Genomic DNA, 18,794 nt, shown 5'->3' on the forward strand with positions numbered 1-18,794 from the left:
TGCTTTTAAAAAAAGTCACTCAGTTTCACTGATGGGACCCACATCTTGGGACTGGCAAAATTTGCAACCAGGGAGTTTTTGGTGCTCTCTCAGTTCCTGTTCTGTTCACACCCTTCCCACAACGGCCACTTCTGCCTCTTGGTCTCCCTTCATTCGACATCATGACCTTGAGGAAGCTGAAATGTTGGGATGCCACTGCCCCCCAAGTCCCTGTTCCTGTTTCCCCTCTGGGGAAACTTACAAAGAAGTGCAGTGTGCTGTCTCTTTAGTTGTGTCCAACTCTGTTATCCTGTGGACTGTAGCCCTCCAGGCTCCTCTGTCCATGGGATTCTCCAGGCAAGAACACTGGAGTAGGCTGCCATGCCCTCCTCCGGGGGATCTTCCCAATGCAGGTATCAACCCATGTCTTATGTCTCCTGCATTGGCAGGCAGGTTCTTTACCACTAGTGCCACCTGGGAAGCTCAAGCAGAGGTCTCTTAAAAGGCAGAGGCCATGAAATATTAATAGCTCCATCACACCAGGACAAGGATTGGTTTTTCCCAATTGGGGTGATCTGGGAAATACTTCTCAGTACCAAGAAGTAATAGAGAAGGAAATGGCAATCCATGCCTGTATTCTTGCCTGGAAAATTCCATGGACAGAGGAGCCTGGCGGGCTATACAGTCCATAGGGTTGCAATGAGTGGGACATGACTTAGCAGCTCAATGACAACAACCACCGAGCAGTAAGCATTGACCAATGAGTTGTCTTTGGGGCTCGTCTGGAACCCCAGGAATGTTCAGAATACAGATTTAAACCCAGAGACCATCATTCCAGCACTCCCTACAGGGAAGTCCTTTTTTAACAATGATGCTTCCTTTCCTTCCTGTTCAATTTCACACACAGAGGCCGCTTTTATTGGTGTGAAATTGAATTTGAGATGAAAAGGGGAACACTCCTACATGGTAATGAATTATGTTGACTTGCTCAACAGAAAACAAAAACCAAAAACCCAACCAAGGGGTAGGAGAGAAAGCTGGCCTGCAGGTAGAGGATGAGGCCATACCTGGACACACAGCACGTACTCTGCAGACTCCGTGTGCTGGAAGACCACGGCTGACCTTAGGATCCCGTCAGAGTCCAACACGAACGCCTCCTCTTCATTTCCCGACAAAATAGAGAAGGAGAAGGGAGGCCCATTGTGAAAGGAGTCTTTGTCTGTCACCATGAGCTGCAGAACACTGGTGCCTACTGGCTTATTTTCCTGCATAAGAGAGTATATTAAAAGGGAAGATAAAATTACACCTCTCTGCACATTAAAAAAAAAAACCCATCATTACCGGCTGAGAGTGCTGGGCTAGAAAACAGGGCTTTCAGTGGAAGGGATTCCCTGTGATATTATCTCGTCTTCTGAAGAATGCTGGTGTCTGTAAGCATCACCCATCATTGGCTGCCTCCCCAGACTGCCCCGTGAGACAATGAGCTGCAGTTGAGAACACGGGGACTTGGCCTTGAACTACTTTGTAGGCTCCAAGGACGCTGCCTGGCTCCATCTGTCCTTGAAAGGCCGCAATTGCCCTGAGATCACCCAGATGGCTCTGGAAATCCACGGTGCTCATCAGGCTTCACGATGGCATCAGAAATCCTCTGGGGCCAAGAAAACATCAACCTTTTGGGATGGAAAATCCGTCCTCACACTTGTCACAACACGATTATGCTGAGGTCCAACAAGGTGACACAGTGTCACAATATTGGACTTTTAGGGAGACATACTGGCAACTTCCTGGTAGAAATACAAGGGTATGTGTTGGGTGGAAAATAGGGCTTTAAATCCCATGCATCAGAACACAGTGTGTCTGTTTCTTGAGGGAAGAAAAAGCGGATGGGCTATTCCTCAATCAGAGAATGAAGAGAAAAGACATCTACAACTTCATCAGAAGTGTAGGAAGCCCGGATATCATTATACCAATGTCATATTGCAGAAACTCTGCCTTCTATCCAAGATGGAAATAGAGACTCTTAGTAATTCCTTCTTGGGTCCAAGGTTGTCCTCTGAAAACAGAAAATTAAATTCCTCAGTGGCTTGGGCACTGGTCTCCTTGATCTGCCCTGTTTGGACTTCAGCATTACCAGAGTGCAGGCCTGGAGTCAGCTTCATTAGTTCAGGTCTTCTGAGGAGATTGACTTCGGATTAACTGAGTCTGGGTCACAGAGATGGAGACAGTGACACCCTGCATGATGGGAGTCATGCACACGGAGGATGCACTCATGTTTTAGGTGCTGAATTTGTCTTATAAGAACCATGTGTTGGAAAAAGAAAATTATCCTGGTGTGAACAATGGGAGGAGCATTATTTTTTTGCAAGAGGCGAGAAGAACCTCAGAGACCTCTCATTTGCATCTCCTCTCAAGTGGTCAGTTGGAACCAGACACCGGCTCTGTCTGGGATCAGTCGTGGAAAGGCCCTAGCTGTGCACAGATTTACCAGTGCACACTGACAGCAGCCTCAGCACCACACCAAACAGATTTATGGATTTGTTTGCTCTCTCTACAAAAGCCATTTCCTCTGCAGAAGAGAGAGGGAGAGATGATGTGTGCCCAAGGGTCGCACGTGAGGAAGGACGGTGAAATACAGTGCAGATGGCCGCACTGCAGACAGGAGCCACGGTCACCACTCAGGGCTGAGTCTCTGTTCCTCCCTGGCTGACTTCCTGGAGCACGGGTGAGGACAGGCCGTCAGGCTGATCGATCGTGTCATAAAAGCACAGGTTGCGGCAGCAGAGCCTGTTTTGCATGGGGCTAGTGTGGAGCAGGGGAGGGGAAGACAGTGGCCCTGAGGGGATGGGAGAGCCAAACCATCAGGGCACAGGGCGCTGGGGTGAGGGGAGGGTGTTGGAGCCTGGGCGAGGTCTGTGGAGCTGCAGGCATGCACAGCTGCTGGAAAAAGCATCAGAGAGGAGAGGAAAAACAAATGCCCCCAGGGAAGGGGTCCGGTTCTGCCGAGGAAGCGCTGAAAAGTGAGCAGAGATGCTCAGCTTGACCCTGGGGGGCCCAGTGCGGTGGGGTGGCATGGGGGGAGCAATGGATAGCCAGACTCAAAGTCTTGAATGTTGCTCCAAAGGGGGGTCCCTGGAGACCTGACTCACGCTTATCTCACCTTCTACCCACAAAGCCTGGGAACCCCTGGGGGTGATTCTGAGGCTGATTTCCCAGAATATCTGCGGCCGTCCCAGTACACATCTGTTCATCCCTGTCTCCTATAAATCCTGCACACTGACAGCATTCCTGGACTGGGTTTCCTGATCCTCATGAAGTCAGGCTTCCAGCTTTTAGAAATGCTAGGAAATGGAGGTTGCTCAGTTAGGACTTGTGTTCATGAGATATCTTTTGAATAAAAATAAAAAAGGTAGGATGAAAAGTTGTTCTCTCTGAGAGCAGAATACCAGCAGGAAGTCACTGTCTCCTGCAGTCTAATTTTAGAGAGCAGGTGGGCTTAAAGTGCTAAACAAACTGCTTATGGAAGACTGATTTTAATGAGGAGCAATTCTAGCCTGATGGCCAATCCCTCTTTGACAAAGGAGATGGCTCCTATCAATTTCCCTTCCCTGCTAGAACAGCACAAAGTGCTTAAAGGCAGCCTGTCATTGTGGGCAGAGAACACTCTCTTCTGAAGACAGGCCTGAATTCAAATGCTGACTCCAGCACTTTACAGCTGCTGACCTTGGGTGAGCTACAGAACCTCCCAGATCCTAACCTCCTTCACTCTAAACCAGGGGCTGGGCCACCATGGGGACAGATGCACAGAAAGCACTGGACACTTGAGAGAACTCCATTGGTGAAATTTTTCTCATCAATGTTTATTAATCCGTTGCAGTGAAAGAATCAGGCTCTTTTCATACCTGCTGGGAGAAATACCAACAACCTCAGATATGCAGATGACACCACCCTAATGTCAGAAATTGAAGAGGAATAAAAAGCCTTTTGATGAAGGTGAAAGAGGACAGTGAAAAAGCTGGCTTAAAACTCAACATTCCAGGCATAGAAGGAACATACCCCAACATAATAAAAGCCATATATGATAAACCCACAGCAAACATTATTCTCAATGGTGAAAAATTGAAAGCATTTCCCCTAAAGTCAGGAATAAGACGAGGGTGCCCAAACTCACCACTACTATTCAACATAGTTTTGGAAGTTTTAGCCATAGCAATCAGAGAAGAAAAAAAAAAAATAAAAGGAATCCAGATTGGAAAAGAAGTAAAACTCTCACTGTTTGCAGATGACATGATCCTCTACATAGAAAACCCTAAAGACACCACCAGAAAATTACTAGAGCTAATCAATGAATATAGTAAAGTTGCAGGATATAAAATCAACACACAGAAATCTCTTGCATTTCTATACAGTAACAATGAGAAAACAGAAAGAGAAATTGAGGAAACAATTCCATTCACCATTGCAACAAAAAGAATAAAATACTTAGGAATAAATCTACCTAAAGAAACAAAAGATCTATATATAGAAAACTATAAAACACTGATGAAAGAAATCAAAGATGACACAAATAGATGGAGAAATATACCATGTTCATGGATTGGAAGAATCAATAGAGTGAAAATGAATATACTACCCAAAGCAATCTATAGATTCAATGCAATCACTATCAAGCTACCAACGGTATTTTTCAGAGAACTAGAACAAATAATTTCACAATTTGTATGGAAATACAAAAATATACCTTGAATAGCCAAAGCAATCTTGAGAAATAAGAATGGAACTGGAGGAATCAACCTATGACTTCAGACTACACTACAGAGCAGCAGTTATTAAGACAGTATGGTACTGGCACAAAGACAGAAACATAGACCAATGGAACAAAACAGAAAGCCCAGAAATGAACCCATGGACCTATGGGTACCTTATTTTTGACAAAGCAGGCAAGAATATACAATGGGGCACAGACATCCTATTCAATAAATGGTGCTGGGAAAACTGTTCAGCCACATGTAAAAGAATGAAACTAGAACACTTTCTAACACCATTCACAAAGATAAACTCAAAATGGTTTAAAGACCTAAATGTAAGAGCAGAAATTATAAAACTCCTAGAGGAAAACATAGGCAGAATACTCTCTGACATAAATCACAGAAAGATCCTCTATGCCCCACCTCCCAGAGTAATGGAAATAAAAGCAAAAATAAACAAATGAGACCTAATTAAACTTAAAATCTTTTGCACTACAAAGGAAACTATAAGCAAGGTGAACAGACAGCCTTCAGAATGGGAGAAAATAATAGCAAATGAAGCAACTGACAAAGAATTAATCTCAAAAATATACAAGCAGCTCATGCAGCTCAATTTCAGAAAAATAAATGATCCAATCAAAAAATGGGCCAAAGAACTAAACAGACATTTCTCCAAAGAAGACATACAGATGGCTAACAAATACAGGAAAAGATGCTCAACATCACTCATTATCAGAGAAATGCAAATTAAAACCACAATGAGGTACCATCTCATGCTGGTCAGAATGGCTGCTATCAAAAAGTCTACAAACAATAAATGCTGGAGAGGGTGTGGAGAAAAGGGAACCCTCTTACAAACTAGCACAGCCACTATGGAGAACAGTGTGGAGATTCCTTAAAAAACTGGAAATAGAACTCCTATACAACCCAGCAATCCCATGCTGGGCATACACACCGAGAAAACCAGAATTGAAAGAGACACATGTACCCCAATGTTCATTGCAGCACTGTTTACAATAGCCAGGACATGGAAGCAGCCTAGATGTCCATTGGCAGATGAATAGATAAGAAAGCTGTGGTACATATACACAATGGAATGTTACTCAGCTATTAAAAAGAATGAATTTGAATCAGTTCTAATGAGGTTGATGAAACTGCAGCCTATTATACAGAGTGAAGTAAGTCAGAAAGAAAACTACCAATACAGTATATTAATGCATATGTATAGAATTTAGAAAGATGGTAACAATGACCCTATATGTGAGATAGCAAAAGAGACACAGATGTATTGAACAGACTTTTGGACTCTGTGGGAGAGGGTCAGGTTGGGATGATTTGGGAGAATGGCATTGAAACATGCATATTATCATATGTGAAATAAATCACCAGTCCAGGTTCGATGCATAAGACAGGGTGCTCAGGGCTGGTGCACTGGGATGACCCAGAGGGATGGGATGGGGAGGGAGATGGGAGGGGGTTCAGGATGGGGAACACATGTACACCCATGGCTGATTCATGTAAATGTATGGCAGAAACCACCACAGTATTGTAAAGTAATTAGCCTCCAATTAAAATAAATAAATTAATTTTAAAAAACCCTCAACATTAAGAAACCTAAGATCATGGCATCTGGTCCCATCACTTCATGGCAAATAGATGGGGAAACAATGGAAACAGGGAGAGACTTGATTTTCTTGGGCTCTAAAATCACTCTGCTGATAAAGGTTTGCATAGTCAAAGCTATGGTTTTTCCAGTAGTCATGTGTGGATCTGAGAATTGGACTATAAAGAAGATTGAGTGCTGGAGAATTGATGCTTTCAAACTGTGGCTCTGAAGGAAACTCTTGAGAGTTCCTTGGGCAGAAAGGAGATCAAACCAGTCAATGCTAAAAGATATCAACCCTGAATATTCATTGGAAGGACTGATGCTGAAGCTGAAACTCCAATACTTTGGCCACCAGGTGTGAAGAGCTGACTCTCTGGAAAAGACGCTGTTACTGGGAAAGAGAGAAGGCAGGAGGAGAAGGGAAGACAGAAGATGAGATGGTCGGATGGCATCACCGACTCAATGCGTATGAGTTTGAGCAAACTCTGGGAGATGGTGAAGGACAGGAAAGCCTGGCATGCTACACTCCATGGGGTCGCAAAGAGTTGGACATGACTTAGGGACCAAACAAGAACAAGAAATGATGCGGTGAGTTGATATTAGGCAGAAATAAGAGTAATCCATGACAAGGAAACCACAGCAGAGGAGGGAGGCTGAGTGCAACAGCACAGGCGCCTGGCAGGCCAGGTTTGCTTACCTGAATCACAGCGGTAGCGTTAGCAGGTGTAAAGACTGGGCTGTTGTCATTCACATCAGAAATGTCGATGTTGACAGTGGCAGTTGAGGACATTGCAGGCATGCCGCTGTCTACTGCCTGGATGAGCAGAGAGTATCCAGATACCTGTCAAAACACAAAGGGCCCACAGTAAAGATCACAGTGCCTGCTTCCTTCTGGGCCCACACAGAGGTGCCGTGGGCTTGCTATGCTCTGCTGAAGACAAGCTGTCTTTGCTCTGAGTCTCTGGACCAGGTTTCTCTACCTGGGCACCAGCTGGCATTTGGAGCCAGGTCATTCTTTGTTGCCAGGGGGTGATCTGTGCATTGTAGGATGTTTAGCAGCACCCCTGGTCTCTACCCACTAGAAGTCAATGTTGCCTCTGACCATTTGTCAGAAAAAAAAAGTCTCCAAATACTGCCAGATGTCCCCCGGTGGTACATCACCCTTGGTTAGAAGCACAGCTCTTGGCCTTTGTTTAAAGGCCAAGTTGTCACCACTTATCTGTCTCATGTATCAGTTCTGATACTTCAGAAGTATCTCATGGGGCTCTATCACACAGTGAGATCTTTCTATTTCTAAGCATCATGTCTATGGCATGTTTTTCCATATTTTAACTTCACTTTGAAGACACATTTTTGGTCAAAAAAGACAATGTTTAGAAACTTGGTTTCACCTTGACAGAGGAATCTTCTGGATCATTCTTTCTGACCTAGATACCTTCAGGTAGTCCTTTTGTGTCAGCTCACTTAGGGCCAATGCTGCTCATGAAATCAGGAAAACAGGATCCCAATGCTGAATGTACTTTTCTGCCTTCTTGCTTTGGAAGGACAGAGATTCAAACCATTCAGAAATATACACTTTTCCTTTTTCTTTTAAACCTCCCTAAATAAGAAACCATCAGCATCTATTGGCAGCAAGTTCTTTCAAAGGTTTTAATGCAAATATTTCCTGCTGCATTTCAGCCCACTTCTATCTACTCCCATTATTTAGAATGGAGAGTGCTCGCACGCTCACTTGCTCAGCTGTGTCCGACTTTTTGCCACCCCACGGACTGTAGCAGTCCTGTGTCTTGTGTAGCCCTCCAGGCTCCTCTGTCCATGGGATTTCCCAGGCAAGAATACTGGAGTGGGCTTCCACTTCCTTCTCCAGGGGATCATCCCAACTCAGGGATCAAAATCAATCCAGGCTCCTGTATTGACTGGTGGATTCTTTACCACTGAGCCACCTGGGAAGCCCATTCAGAATGGAGAACCTTCCTAGTTAAAGCATCCATGCCTGATTTCAGTGAAGGGGGGTTTGGTTGTGGATAGGAAGGGAGCAGGCCTGAACTAGCTTACCCGTTCCCGGTCCAATTTCTTCTTAACTTTCACAAGTCCCAAGACAGGATCCACAGCAAATTCATTATCCCGATCTCCACTCACAATGGAAAAACGAATCTGTCCGTTGGGCTGGCTGTCTGCATCTTCTGCTATTAGCTTCACAGGATACAAACAAAGCAAAGACATGACGGGGAGACCAGAAAAGGTTTATTCTTAGGGTCCAGGTCTATACAAATGGGCACTGCTCACCAGTGCCAGCAATCAGGCCCCAGGGGGAGAAATTTTGGGTTAGCCTAAGAAGGAAAGCACCATTACTGGAACTGTTACTTTATTTCTCTTCCTTTTCATCTGAATGCAGCCTGATGCTTGTTAGGCCTGATTTCCCTGAGGCCTTAAGCCAGTTAAGACAGACCCCAAACTAACTGATAGGGATACTTCGGTAATTCTTTCCCAATTCTGCAAAACAATGATCTATGCCAGTGAGTTGGACTTTTTGTAAACCTATGCACTTCCATGCTAAGGAAGTCCAAGAGAAGTTCCTGTCCCACATGGCTAACATGCAGACCCACTGCCTCCTGCTCCACGTTGCTGATTTGGCATTTTTGTGTACGGAAATAGTCTCATATAGTTCCAGGTCCCAGGAGAGAGGGCCTGGGGGGTCTACCTGGGATGTGTAAAGAAGGAATACCCCCAGCCTGGTGCTGCAGGAGCCAGGAAGGCACCCCTCCAGCCTAGGGGTGGTGAGGATGCTGAGGGCAGGACTCCTTGTTTCCTGATGTAACTTTCACATCTAAGAGAACCTGTGTTCTCCTAACACATGTTCTTACTGTTATTAGAAAAAAGTTCCTTCCCGAAAGAGCTCCTCTAAGAGCGACGAATTGATCTTAAGGTTGATCCTGTTTGTAGCTGCCTACCGTGTGTGTGCGTGTGTGTGTGTGTGTTTGGTGTGGGGGAGGTGGAAATAATTGTTTTCTGTCCTTAGACTTGTCATCTAAGTTACAAACTAATAGCAGCTATTAGGAATTAATTCCACAGTCTCTTTTGTTTCCTTGAAAAACATACATTCCTAGGAGGAAAGTGGTTAAAGATCACCTACCCCTTGCTGTAAATGAACTTATCAGACCCTCTGTAACAGACAAAACAGGGGAAGAGCAGCTGAAAAAGTGGTGTCTGAGTAGAGCTCTTGGGGACCAAAGGGAGCCTGAAGGGAGAAAGTGTGAAGAGAATCCAAGATGGACTTTGCTCACTTTTTCACTCTCTTGAGGATCATTCATCCCAGATACCTAGACCTCCCACTGGCACCTACCAAAATGACTGAGTCCCCGACCAAGGCGTCTTCACTTATGACAGCGCTGTACACGTCCTGGCTGAACTCGGGAGGGTTGTCATTCACGTCTGTGAGGTTGATGCCGACAGTGGTCACAGCGCTGAGGGCAGGCGTCCCCCCATCTTTCGCTTCCACCACTAGGTAAAACTTTCTGCACAATTCATAGTCCAGGGCCTCAGATACAGAAATACCCCCTTTGAAGAAAAATGGGGAGTTTTAGATTTGATTAGGAAAAAAACCACTCTGGTCAGCAGCTCCACAATCATGGTAATATCTGTGACATCGTCTCCAGCCAAGACTCTGAGATATTCAGAAGTTTGTTTACTTAATGCCTGCTGAAAGCACCCCAGAGTCTGATTAACGCTGTCAGTTAAACACAGCTACCCACCAGACACAACACTGAAGAAATTGAGTCTTTGTGTATTTCTGCAACAGTGTCAGAGCCCCTCAAGCAGCCTGAAAATCTCTGGCATTATTTACCCTATGGGAAGAGGGGCGGGAGCAAGCGGCCCCCAGAAATGTCTCCCTAGGATTCCTCCAGAAGACCCAGGCAGACTGAGACTGAGCCAAGACGCACTGATGTGATTCTATGACCTCAACTCTCATCAGTTAGTGTAGGTGTGTGCATGCTAAGTCACTTCTGTCGTGACCCACTCTTTATGACACTATGGACTGTAGCCCACCAGGCTCCTCTGTCCATGGGATTCTCCAGGAAAGAATACTGAAGTGGGTTGCCATTTCCTCCTCCAGGGGATCTTCCCCACCCAGGGACTGAACCCGTGTTTCTATGTCTCCCACATTCATAGACAGGTTCTTTACCAGTAGCACCACCTGGGAAAGACCAGTTAGTATATACTTGTGAACTTTACCTAAGTCTTATATTGAATTACCCACTAAGGTGCCCTGCCTACTTACAATGTGCTTATCTAAAACTTTTAGGACACAAAGAGGACAAAGAAAGTTGAGGATACTGTAACACTCTGGAGAAGGAAACACTTGGGAATCTGTAACCAAAAGAAGGGTGAGTTTAGTGCCCACAACTACAGAGAAGAGCTAACACTCATGAAAGTGAAAGTGAAAGTGGCTCAGTCGTGTCTGACTCTTTGTGACCCTGTGGTCCATACAGTCCATGGAATTCTCCAGGCCAGAATACTGGAGTGGGTAGCCTTTCCTTTCTCCAGGGTATCTTCCCAACCCAGGTCTCCCGCATTGCAGGCAGATTCTTTACCAGCTGAGCCACAGGGGAAGCCCAAGAATACTGGAGTGGGTAGCCTTTCCCTTCTCCAGGGTATCTTCCCAACCCAGGTCTCCTGCATTGGAGGCAGATTCTTTACCAGCTGAGCCACAGGGGAAGCCCAAGAATACTGGAGTGGGTAGCCTATCCCTTCTCCAGTGGATCTTCCCGACCCAGGAATCGAGCCAGGGTCTCTGCACTGCAGGTGGATTCTTTACCAACTGAGCTATCAGGGAAGCCCAACACTCATGGTACAGAGTTATTTAAGCAGATAAAACAGGTAAAAGCAGCTAGCTGGGTACACCCCCACAATGGGCTCCCTGAGTTCTCTTTCCCACCCATCCTAGTCCTTTCTGGTGGGCAACCCAGTCCTGAGTTCTGCAGTTGGTAGTTGATCACTGTGCCATTTGCAGGAAAGTTCTCAAGGGCATTTCCCTGGTGACTCAGATGGTAAAGAATCTGCCTGCATTGCGGGAGACCCGGGTTTGACCCCTGGGTAGGGAAGATCCTTTGGAGAAGGAAATGGCAACCCTCTCCAGTATTCTCGCTTGGAGAATCCCATGGACAGAGGAGCTTGGTGGGCTATAGTCCATGGGGTTGCAGAGTCGGACACAGCTTAACAACTAACACTTTCACCTGGAAAACAGTTACTGAGATCAAGGTGAGTACATTATGTCTATTCCCTTTCAAGACAGGCAACTTCTCTAGGAGCTAAAGCTGCCCTATACTTAAGGTGAGAAGCAGAAGTCATACGCATAACAAGGGCCTCTTTCTCACCATAATTAAGTTTTCTTAGCAATTACCACTTCTAGAGCTTTATTTTATATCCCAGTCTCATTATCCAGAGCCATATTTAAACAGTACTTAACCACTTCCTCATGGTATTCATATACAATGGCCATAACTAGACAAGCTGAGGCTAACACATATTTAAATGAGGAAAATCCCCATACATTTTAATTTGAAGTAATGACCTTAATAAACAGGGTTACTGCTGGGAGAAGCAGCTACTGCAATCCTTTCATTAGTTTTCACTCTCCCATTCTAAGGGCGGGGACTATATCTCCTCCAGTTTTTTCACCCTCACAGCATAGCTGTGTTATAGAGGTTAGAGAATGTATCCCAGAGTCAGGAAGATCTGAATTCAAATCCTGGATTCCCCACTCCCATCCCCACTTACTCTCACTGGAGGAATTATTTAACCTCCCTGAAGCTGATTTTCTCATATGGAAGATGGGGGAGATAACCAGTAGGAATAGGTAAATAACAGGAGTCTGGCATATTTACCATGTCAGATGACAGTGCTAATTATGATAGTTTCTTGTTCATATTTACTGGATTATCCAACAGAAAATGGACCTTCTTTATCCTCTGGCTCAAGAAGCGCATATTCCTTGAGTGACAAGGGAATTATGTCCAATGGCCAGAAGGTGTCAGAGACTCATCTTTCTCATCTGTGAATAAGGAACTGCCTTGCTCATTCACGGGGGAGAGGTAAACAAATGAGAATAGCCATGAAAGAGCTTGGAGAGCATTAATATAAACATTATGAAAATATAAGGATGTTTACTTTTCAAAGATCAGCCAAATTTTTTTCTGAATTACCATCTTCATTTACACAAAGTAGCCTGAATGCTTATTAACTCCCTCAGGAAAAGAAAGCCCTGGGGTTCTATTTTTGTTCTCTTGGTTTCTCTCTAGACATCTTTTCCCCAGGTGATGCCGCATCATATCCCGAGTTTGAGAAGGGTGTGGTGAGAAATGGAAGTGTTCTGGCCAGGAGGAGTGAAAGTGAACATGTTAGGTGCTCAGTCATATTCAACTTTTTGTGACCCCATGGACCAGCCTCCTCCATTCATGGGATGTTCCAGGCAAGAATACTGGAGTGGGTTGTACCCAGGAATCAAACCCGGGTCTCCTGCATTGCAGGCAGACTCCTTACTGGCTGATCCATGAGGGAATTTCTAAGGATGCCCCCTGCCAAATTTCAGCTCCATGCTGTGGGCTCATGGGGCAAATCCTTGCCCCCTAGGTTTACTCTAGGATTTTTCAGATAGGAAAGCTCAGGAGGAGTAGTGTGGTTCAAGACGGGGAGATAGTATTTGCAGATGGAGCCTAAGGGTTTCTTTGGCTATCTCTCTTTTCTGTTGGCTTGCTGTTTTGTTTTAACTTGGGCTCTATGTCTCTCTGTGTGAAGTGCTCCTAGAGATTCGCCTCCACTTTCGCCTGTCCGCACTCAGGCTGTGGGTCTCTGGTCACTTCCCAAGGCAGATGTTAAACAGTGATCGACATGGTCACCTTAAGACGTTCTCAACTCAGCATCTAGCCAGCTAGAATGGCCAGTGTATTTGATTCTAGCCCCTGGAGAGGGAAATGGCAACCCACTCCAGTATTCCTGCCTGGAGAATCCCATGGACAGAGGAGCCTGACAGGCTATAGTTCAGGGGGTTACAAAGAGTCAGACATGACTGAGCAACTTCACTTCATCCTTAGAACAGAGCATCAGAGGGCACTCTGGAGTCTGGGTGTAGGTCCTGCCAGGAGATTTGTTGGTCCACCAAGAAGGGCGATTGATTAGAAGGCTAGGAGGAGAAGCAGGGTATGGCAAAGCCTTGCATTCTAAGTAGGTTGCTGTTTACTCACCTGTCTTTGGATTGATCCTAAATTTCCCCTGCTCATTTCCAGATCGGATGAGATACGTAATCTCAGCATTTGTGCCTATATCTTTGCTGGTGGCAAAGACGGCAAGGACTTGGGTGCCAGGGGAGGTGTCCTCGGGCACTGACACCAGATAGTCCCTCCTCTCGAACACAGGGGGGTTGTCGTTGACATCCAGGACGGTGATGCTGACGGTGGCCAGAGAGGACAGCACCCGGCCCGGGCTCTGGTCGGTGGCCCGCACGCTGAGGGTGTAGGAAGACTGCTGCTCTCGGTCCAGCGGGTGCTCCAGGACGATGATGCCGGACGAGCTGTCCACGGAGAAGAACCCGTCGGCCGAGTCGGCCAGGGAGTACACAACCTTCCTGTTGATGCCTGCGGGAGACAGGGTGGGCATGGAAAGGGGCACAGCCGGGCGCTCTCCGCAGAGGACGGCTCTGCGGTCTAAGGGCCACGCAAAGGAGCACAGGGACTGTAGGACGGTCCCTACAGCTGCGGTCCTACAACTTCAGTTTGTAAAATAGATACAACCAGACCAAACGGTAAAGAAATGCAAACTATTGGCCACGAATATCAGAAAGAGCTGGATCTGAAGCAGAATGCCTTGCATGCGTCATGCTGATATAAGTCTTTCATGTTTTCAAATAACTGACTAGCTGTCTTGATCATGTTAGAGAGACGGACTCAATTCTTTTGGCTCATGTGGTTTGCAGAAGTCACAATCTTTCTTACCTGCCTATGCCAAATAAGATGAAAATGATTTGGAAAGAGGAAAGAATATATAGGCTATAATTATTCAAACCCTCGACCAATTTCTTTATGTATTTATAATCCCCATCTGGAACTATTCTACGGAGGTTTACCACATATCTCCTAATAAACAAACCAGGAGCCTAAAAAAAAAAAAAAAAGAAAGAAATAGTTGAATCTTCTTACTATATTAAGACATTAATACATTAAATCCCATGAATTTAAAAAAAATCTCTAAGATACCAATAAGTATAGGGTCAAGATGTGCCAGCAGAAAGAGAAGTATAAATTAATGAATTAATTACTTTGACACACTTTTATATAGAATCTATCAGACACTATTCTAGGGGCTAGAGAGTCCCATAATGGATAAGGGTCTAACATTTCACAAAGGAAAATACTACATTCTGGTGAGTGTAAATAAGACATAAACAAGAACAATGAATCAGTAAAATACGCGGTATGTGAGGGAAGAAAAGGGAGAAAAATGAAGCCGTGAGTGGGGGGTCATGAGTACTGGGGGGAGAGGGAGCTTGGGAGCTGGAGGGAAGTGGGTAGTTATTCCAATACAGCCGTGGGAAGTTTGCACTTGAGTGAAGATGCGAAGGAGAAGATGAGGGGGCAGCGCAGTCATCTGGGGAAGCAGATGACAGGTGGGGACCCCCGGGAGCAGGGGCGTGCGTGAGTCAGGCTGGTGTGACCGAGGAGATGCGGTAGCAGATCGGCGTAACTTGAGCTGAGAAGAGACACGCGGAGGGAGAGAGAGGCGGGAGGAGGGGGACGAGGGAGGAGAGAGATGCGGGAGGAGAGAGAGGTGGGAGGAGGGGGACGTGGGAGGAGGGGGACGTGGGAGGAGGGGGACAGAGGAGGAGAGAGATGCGGGAGGAGAGAGAGGTGGGAGGAGGGGGACACGGGAGGAGGGGGAGGCGGGAGGAGGGGGACACAGGAGGAGAGAGAGGCGGGAGGAGGGGGACGAGGGAGGAGAGAGATGCGGGAGGAGAGAGAGGTGGGAGGAGGGGGACGTGGGAGGAGAGAGAGGCGGGAGGAGAGAGAGGTGGGAGGAGGGGGACGTGGGAGGAGGGGGACGTGGGAGGAGGGGGACGTGGGAGGAGGGGGACGTGGGAGGAGAGAGATGTGGGAGGAGAGAGAGGTGGGAGGAGGGGGACACGGGAGGAGGGGGACACGGGAGGAGGGGGACACAGGAGGAGAGAGATGTGGGAGGAGAGAGAGGTGGGAGGAGGGGGACGTGGGAGGAGGGGGACACGGGAGGAGAGAGAGGCGGGAGGAGGGGGACGAGGGAGGAGAGAGATGCGGGAGGAGAGAGAGGCAGGAGGAGGGGGATGAGGGAGGAGAGAGAGGCGGGAGGAGAGAGAGGTGGGAGGAGGGGGACGTGGGAGGAGAGAGAGGCGGGAGGAGAGAGAGGCGGGAGGAGGGGGACCCGGGAGGAGCGGGAGGTGGGAGGAGGGGGACGTGGGAGGAGAGAGATGCGGGAGGAGAGAGAGGTGGGAGGAGGGGGACACGGGAGGAGGGGGACACAGGAGGAGAGAGATGCGGGAAGAGAGAGAGGTGGGAGGAGGGGGACACGGGAGGAGGGGGACGTGGGAGGAGGGGGACACAGGAGGAGAGAGATGCGGGAGGAGAGAGAGGTGGGAGGAGGGGGACGAGGGAGGAGGGGGACGTGGGAGGAGGGGGACGTGGGAGGAGAGAGATGCGGGAGGAGAGAGAGGTGGGAGGAGGGGGACACGGGAGGAGGGGGACACGGGAGGAGGGGGACACAGGAGGAGAGAGATGCGGGAGGAGAGAGAGGTGGGAGGAGGGGGACGTGGGAGGAGGGGGACGTGGGAGGAGGGGGACGTGGGAGGAGAGAGATGCGGGAGGAGAGAGAGGCGGGAGGAGAGAGAGGCGGGAGGAGGGGGACGTGGGAGGAGGGGGACGTGGGAGGAGAGAGATGCGGGAGGAGAGAGAGGTGGGAGGAGGGAGACACGGGAGGAGGGGGACACGGGAGGAGAGAGAGGCGGGAGGAGGGGGACGAGGGAGGAGAGAGATGCGGGAGGAGAGAGAGGTGGGAGGAGGGGGACACGGGAGGAGAGAGATGCGGGAGGAGAGAGAGGTGGGAGGAGGGGGACGTGGGAGGAGAGAGATGCGGGAGGAGAGAGAGGTGGGAGGAGGGGGACGTGGGAGGAGAGAGAGGCGGGAGGAGAGAGAGGTGGGAGGAGGGGGACGTGGGAGGAGAGAGAGGCGGGAGGAGAGAGAGGCGGGAGGAGGGGGACGTGGGAGGAGGGGGACGTGGGAGGAGGGGGACGTGGGAGGAGGGGGACGTGGGAGGAGAGAGATGCGGGAGGAGAGAGAGGTGGGAGGAGGGGGACGTGGGAGGAGGGGGACACAGGAGGAGAGAGATGCGGGAGGAGAGAGAGGTGGGAGGAGGGGGACACGGGAGGAGAGAGATGTGGGAGGAGAGAGAGGTGGGAGGAGGGGGACACAGGAGGAGAGAGATGCGGGAGGAGAGAGAGGTGGGAGGAGGGGGACGTGGGAGGAGAGAGATGCGGGAGGAGAGAGAGGTGGGAGGAGGGGGACACGGGAGGAGGGGGACACGGGAGGAGGGGGATGTGGGAGGAGAGAGAGGTGGGAGGAGGGGGACGTGGGAGGAGGGGGAGGCGGGAGGAGGGGGACACGGGAGGAGGGGGACGTGGGAGGAGGGGGACACGGGAGGAGAGAGAGGCGGGAGGAGGGGGACGAGGGAGGAGGGGGAGGTGGGAGGAGAGAGATGCGGGAAGAGAGAGAGGTGGGAGGAGGGGGACACGGGAGGAGAGAGATGCGGGAGGGGACACGGGAGGAGAGAGAGGCTGGAGGAGGGGGATGCGGGAGGATGGAGACGCGGTGGGAGGGAGACGAGGGAGGAGGAGGTGGATGAGGGAGGAGGAGGGAGACGCGGGGGGAGGGAGAGGCGGGAGGACAGAGACGCGGGAGGCGGGAGCAGGGCGCTGACAGTGTGGGGCAGATTTCACCTGGCTGTGAGGTGGGAGGCCTGGAGGCGCTGAGGAGGGGGCACGTGATGTGACGCAGACATTCACAGGCGCTCAGGCGGCTGGTGGTGAACAGAAGAGCAAGACAGGAGACAGAAGAGACTCAGGCCTCCCAGGGTCCAGAGCTGCGCTGTGTACAACAGCCAGGACACACAGGCGACCGAAATGGGCATCAAGAGAGAAATGGGTGAAACAGGCACCACGCATGTATACGATGGAATATTGCTCAGCCAGAAAAGGAATGAAGTCGGTCATCTGTAGGGGTGTGGGTGGACCTAGAGTCTGTCATACAGAGTGAAGTGAGTCAGAAAGAGAGAAACAAATATTGCGTGTTAATGCATACATGTGGCATCCAGAAATATGGTACAGGTGATCTTATCTGCAATAGAGAAACAGAGATGCAGACATAGAAAACAAACGTATGGATGCTAAGGGGATAAGTGGGAGTGTGGTGGGGAATAAATTGGGACTAAGATGTACATACACACACTGTTGATGCTATGCACAAAACAGATAACTAACGAGAACCTACTGGATAGCTTGGGGAACCCTACTCGGTGCTCTGCGGTAACCATGGGAAGGAAATCCAAAAAAGAGGGGATGTATGTATATATATAGCTGATTCACTTTGCTGAAGAGTAGAAGGTATTAATATTAATTATTAAATAGTACAACCTTGTGAAGCAACTATGCCCCAATAAAATGTAGAAACAAGCAAAAAGACAGAAAGCAGAGACCTGGGGGCGAGAGGCAGTCAGGTTCCAGGTGTCCTCTGAAAATGCAGCAGTGAGAAGTGAGGGGTGCAAATGAATTCAGAATTCGGAGCTGGGGAGAATAGATGGCCTTCTCATCATGGAGCTGGCAAGGCATGGATGTAAATGTCAGAGAAGATCCCAGAATGACTCTTGGGTTTTGGTCTGAGCCACTGAAAAGATGGAGCTTTCATCAGCTGCCATGAAGGGCTTCCCAGGTGGCACCAGTGGTAAAGAATCCACTTGCCAATTCAGAGATGTGAGAGACTTGGGTATGATCCCTGGGTTGGAAAGATTCCCCTGGAGGAGGAAATGGTAACCCACTCCAGTGTTCTCACCTGGAGAATCCTATGGACAGAGGAGCCTGGCGGGCTACAGTCTACAGGATTGCAGAGTTGGACACAACTGAAGTGACTTAGCACACACACATGCCATGAAGAGGACTGCAGGAGGACTAAAATCTGATCAAAAGATCATGGGCCCCATTGGGATAGACTGAGTGTGAGATGGGCATTTTATATTTAAGTGGAGATTCAAGTAGAAAGTTTGTGCAGGAAGCTGGAGATCAGAGGAGAGGTCCAAACTGCAGTTATATTTTAAAAGGTCATCAGCATTCAGAGAGCCAGCAGAGACATAAATGGATGTGGTCATAAGGGAATATAAAGAAAAAAAAAGAAATCCAA

General features: G+C 48.5%; 1 protein-coding gene across 2 annotated transcripts in view; it reads right to left on the minus strand.

The window, feature by feature from the left end:
- FAT3 (FAT atypical cadherin 3) overlaps window positions 1-18,794 on the minus strand; it is a 767,497-nt gene that overhangs the window by 57,626 nt on the left and 691,077 nt on the right. For both annotated transcript variants that reach the window (XM_070457139.1, XM_070457138.1), the window contains exons 14-18: window positions 13,572-13,961; window positions 9,674-9,888; window positions 8,386-8,523; window positions 7,028-7,171; window positions 1,047-1,244 (exon numbers count right to left, since the gene is read on the minus strand). In XM_070457139.1, the coding sequence (XP_070313240.1) occupies window positions 1,047-1,244; window positions 7,028-7,171; window positions 8,386-8,523; window positions 9,674-9,888; window positions 13,572-13,961 (1,085 nt within the window). The remainder of the gene's footprint in view (window positions 1-1,046; window positions 1,245-7,027; window positions 7,172-8,385; window positions 8,524-9,673; window positions 9,889-13,571; window positions 13,962-18,794) is intronic.

The sequence above is a fragment of the Odocoileus virginianus genome, chromosome 28, assembly GCF_023699985.2.
Source record: "Odocoileus virginianus isolate 20LAN1187 ecotype Illinois chromosome 28, Ovbor_1.2, whole genome shotgun sequence".
Lineage (NCBI taxonomy): Eukaryota > Metazoa > Chordata > Mammalia > Artiodactyla > Cervidae > Odocoileus > Odocoileus virginianus.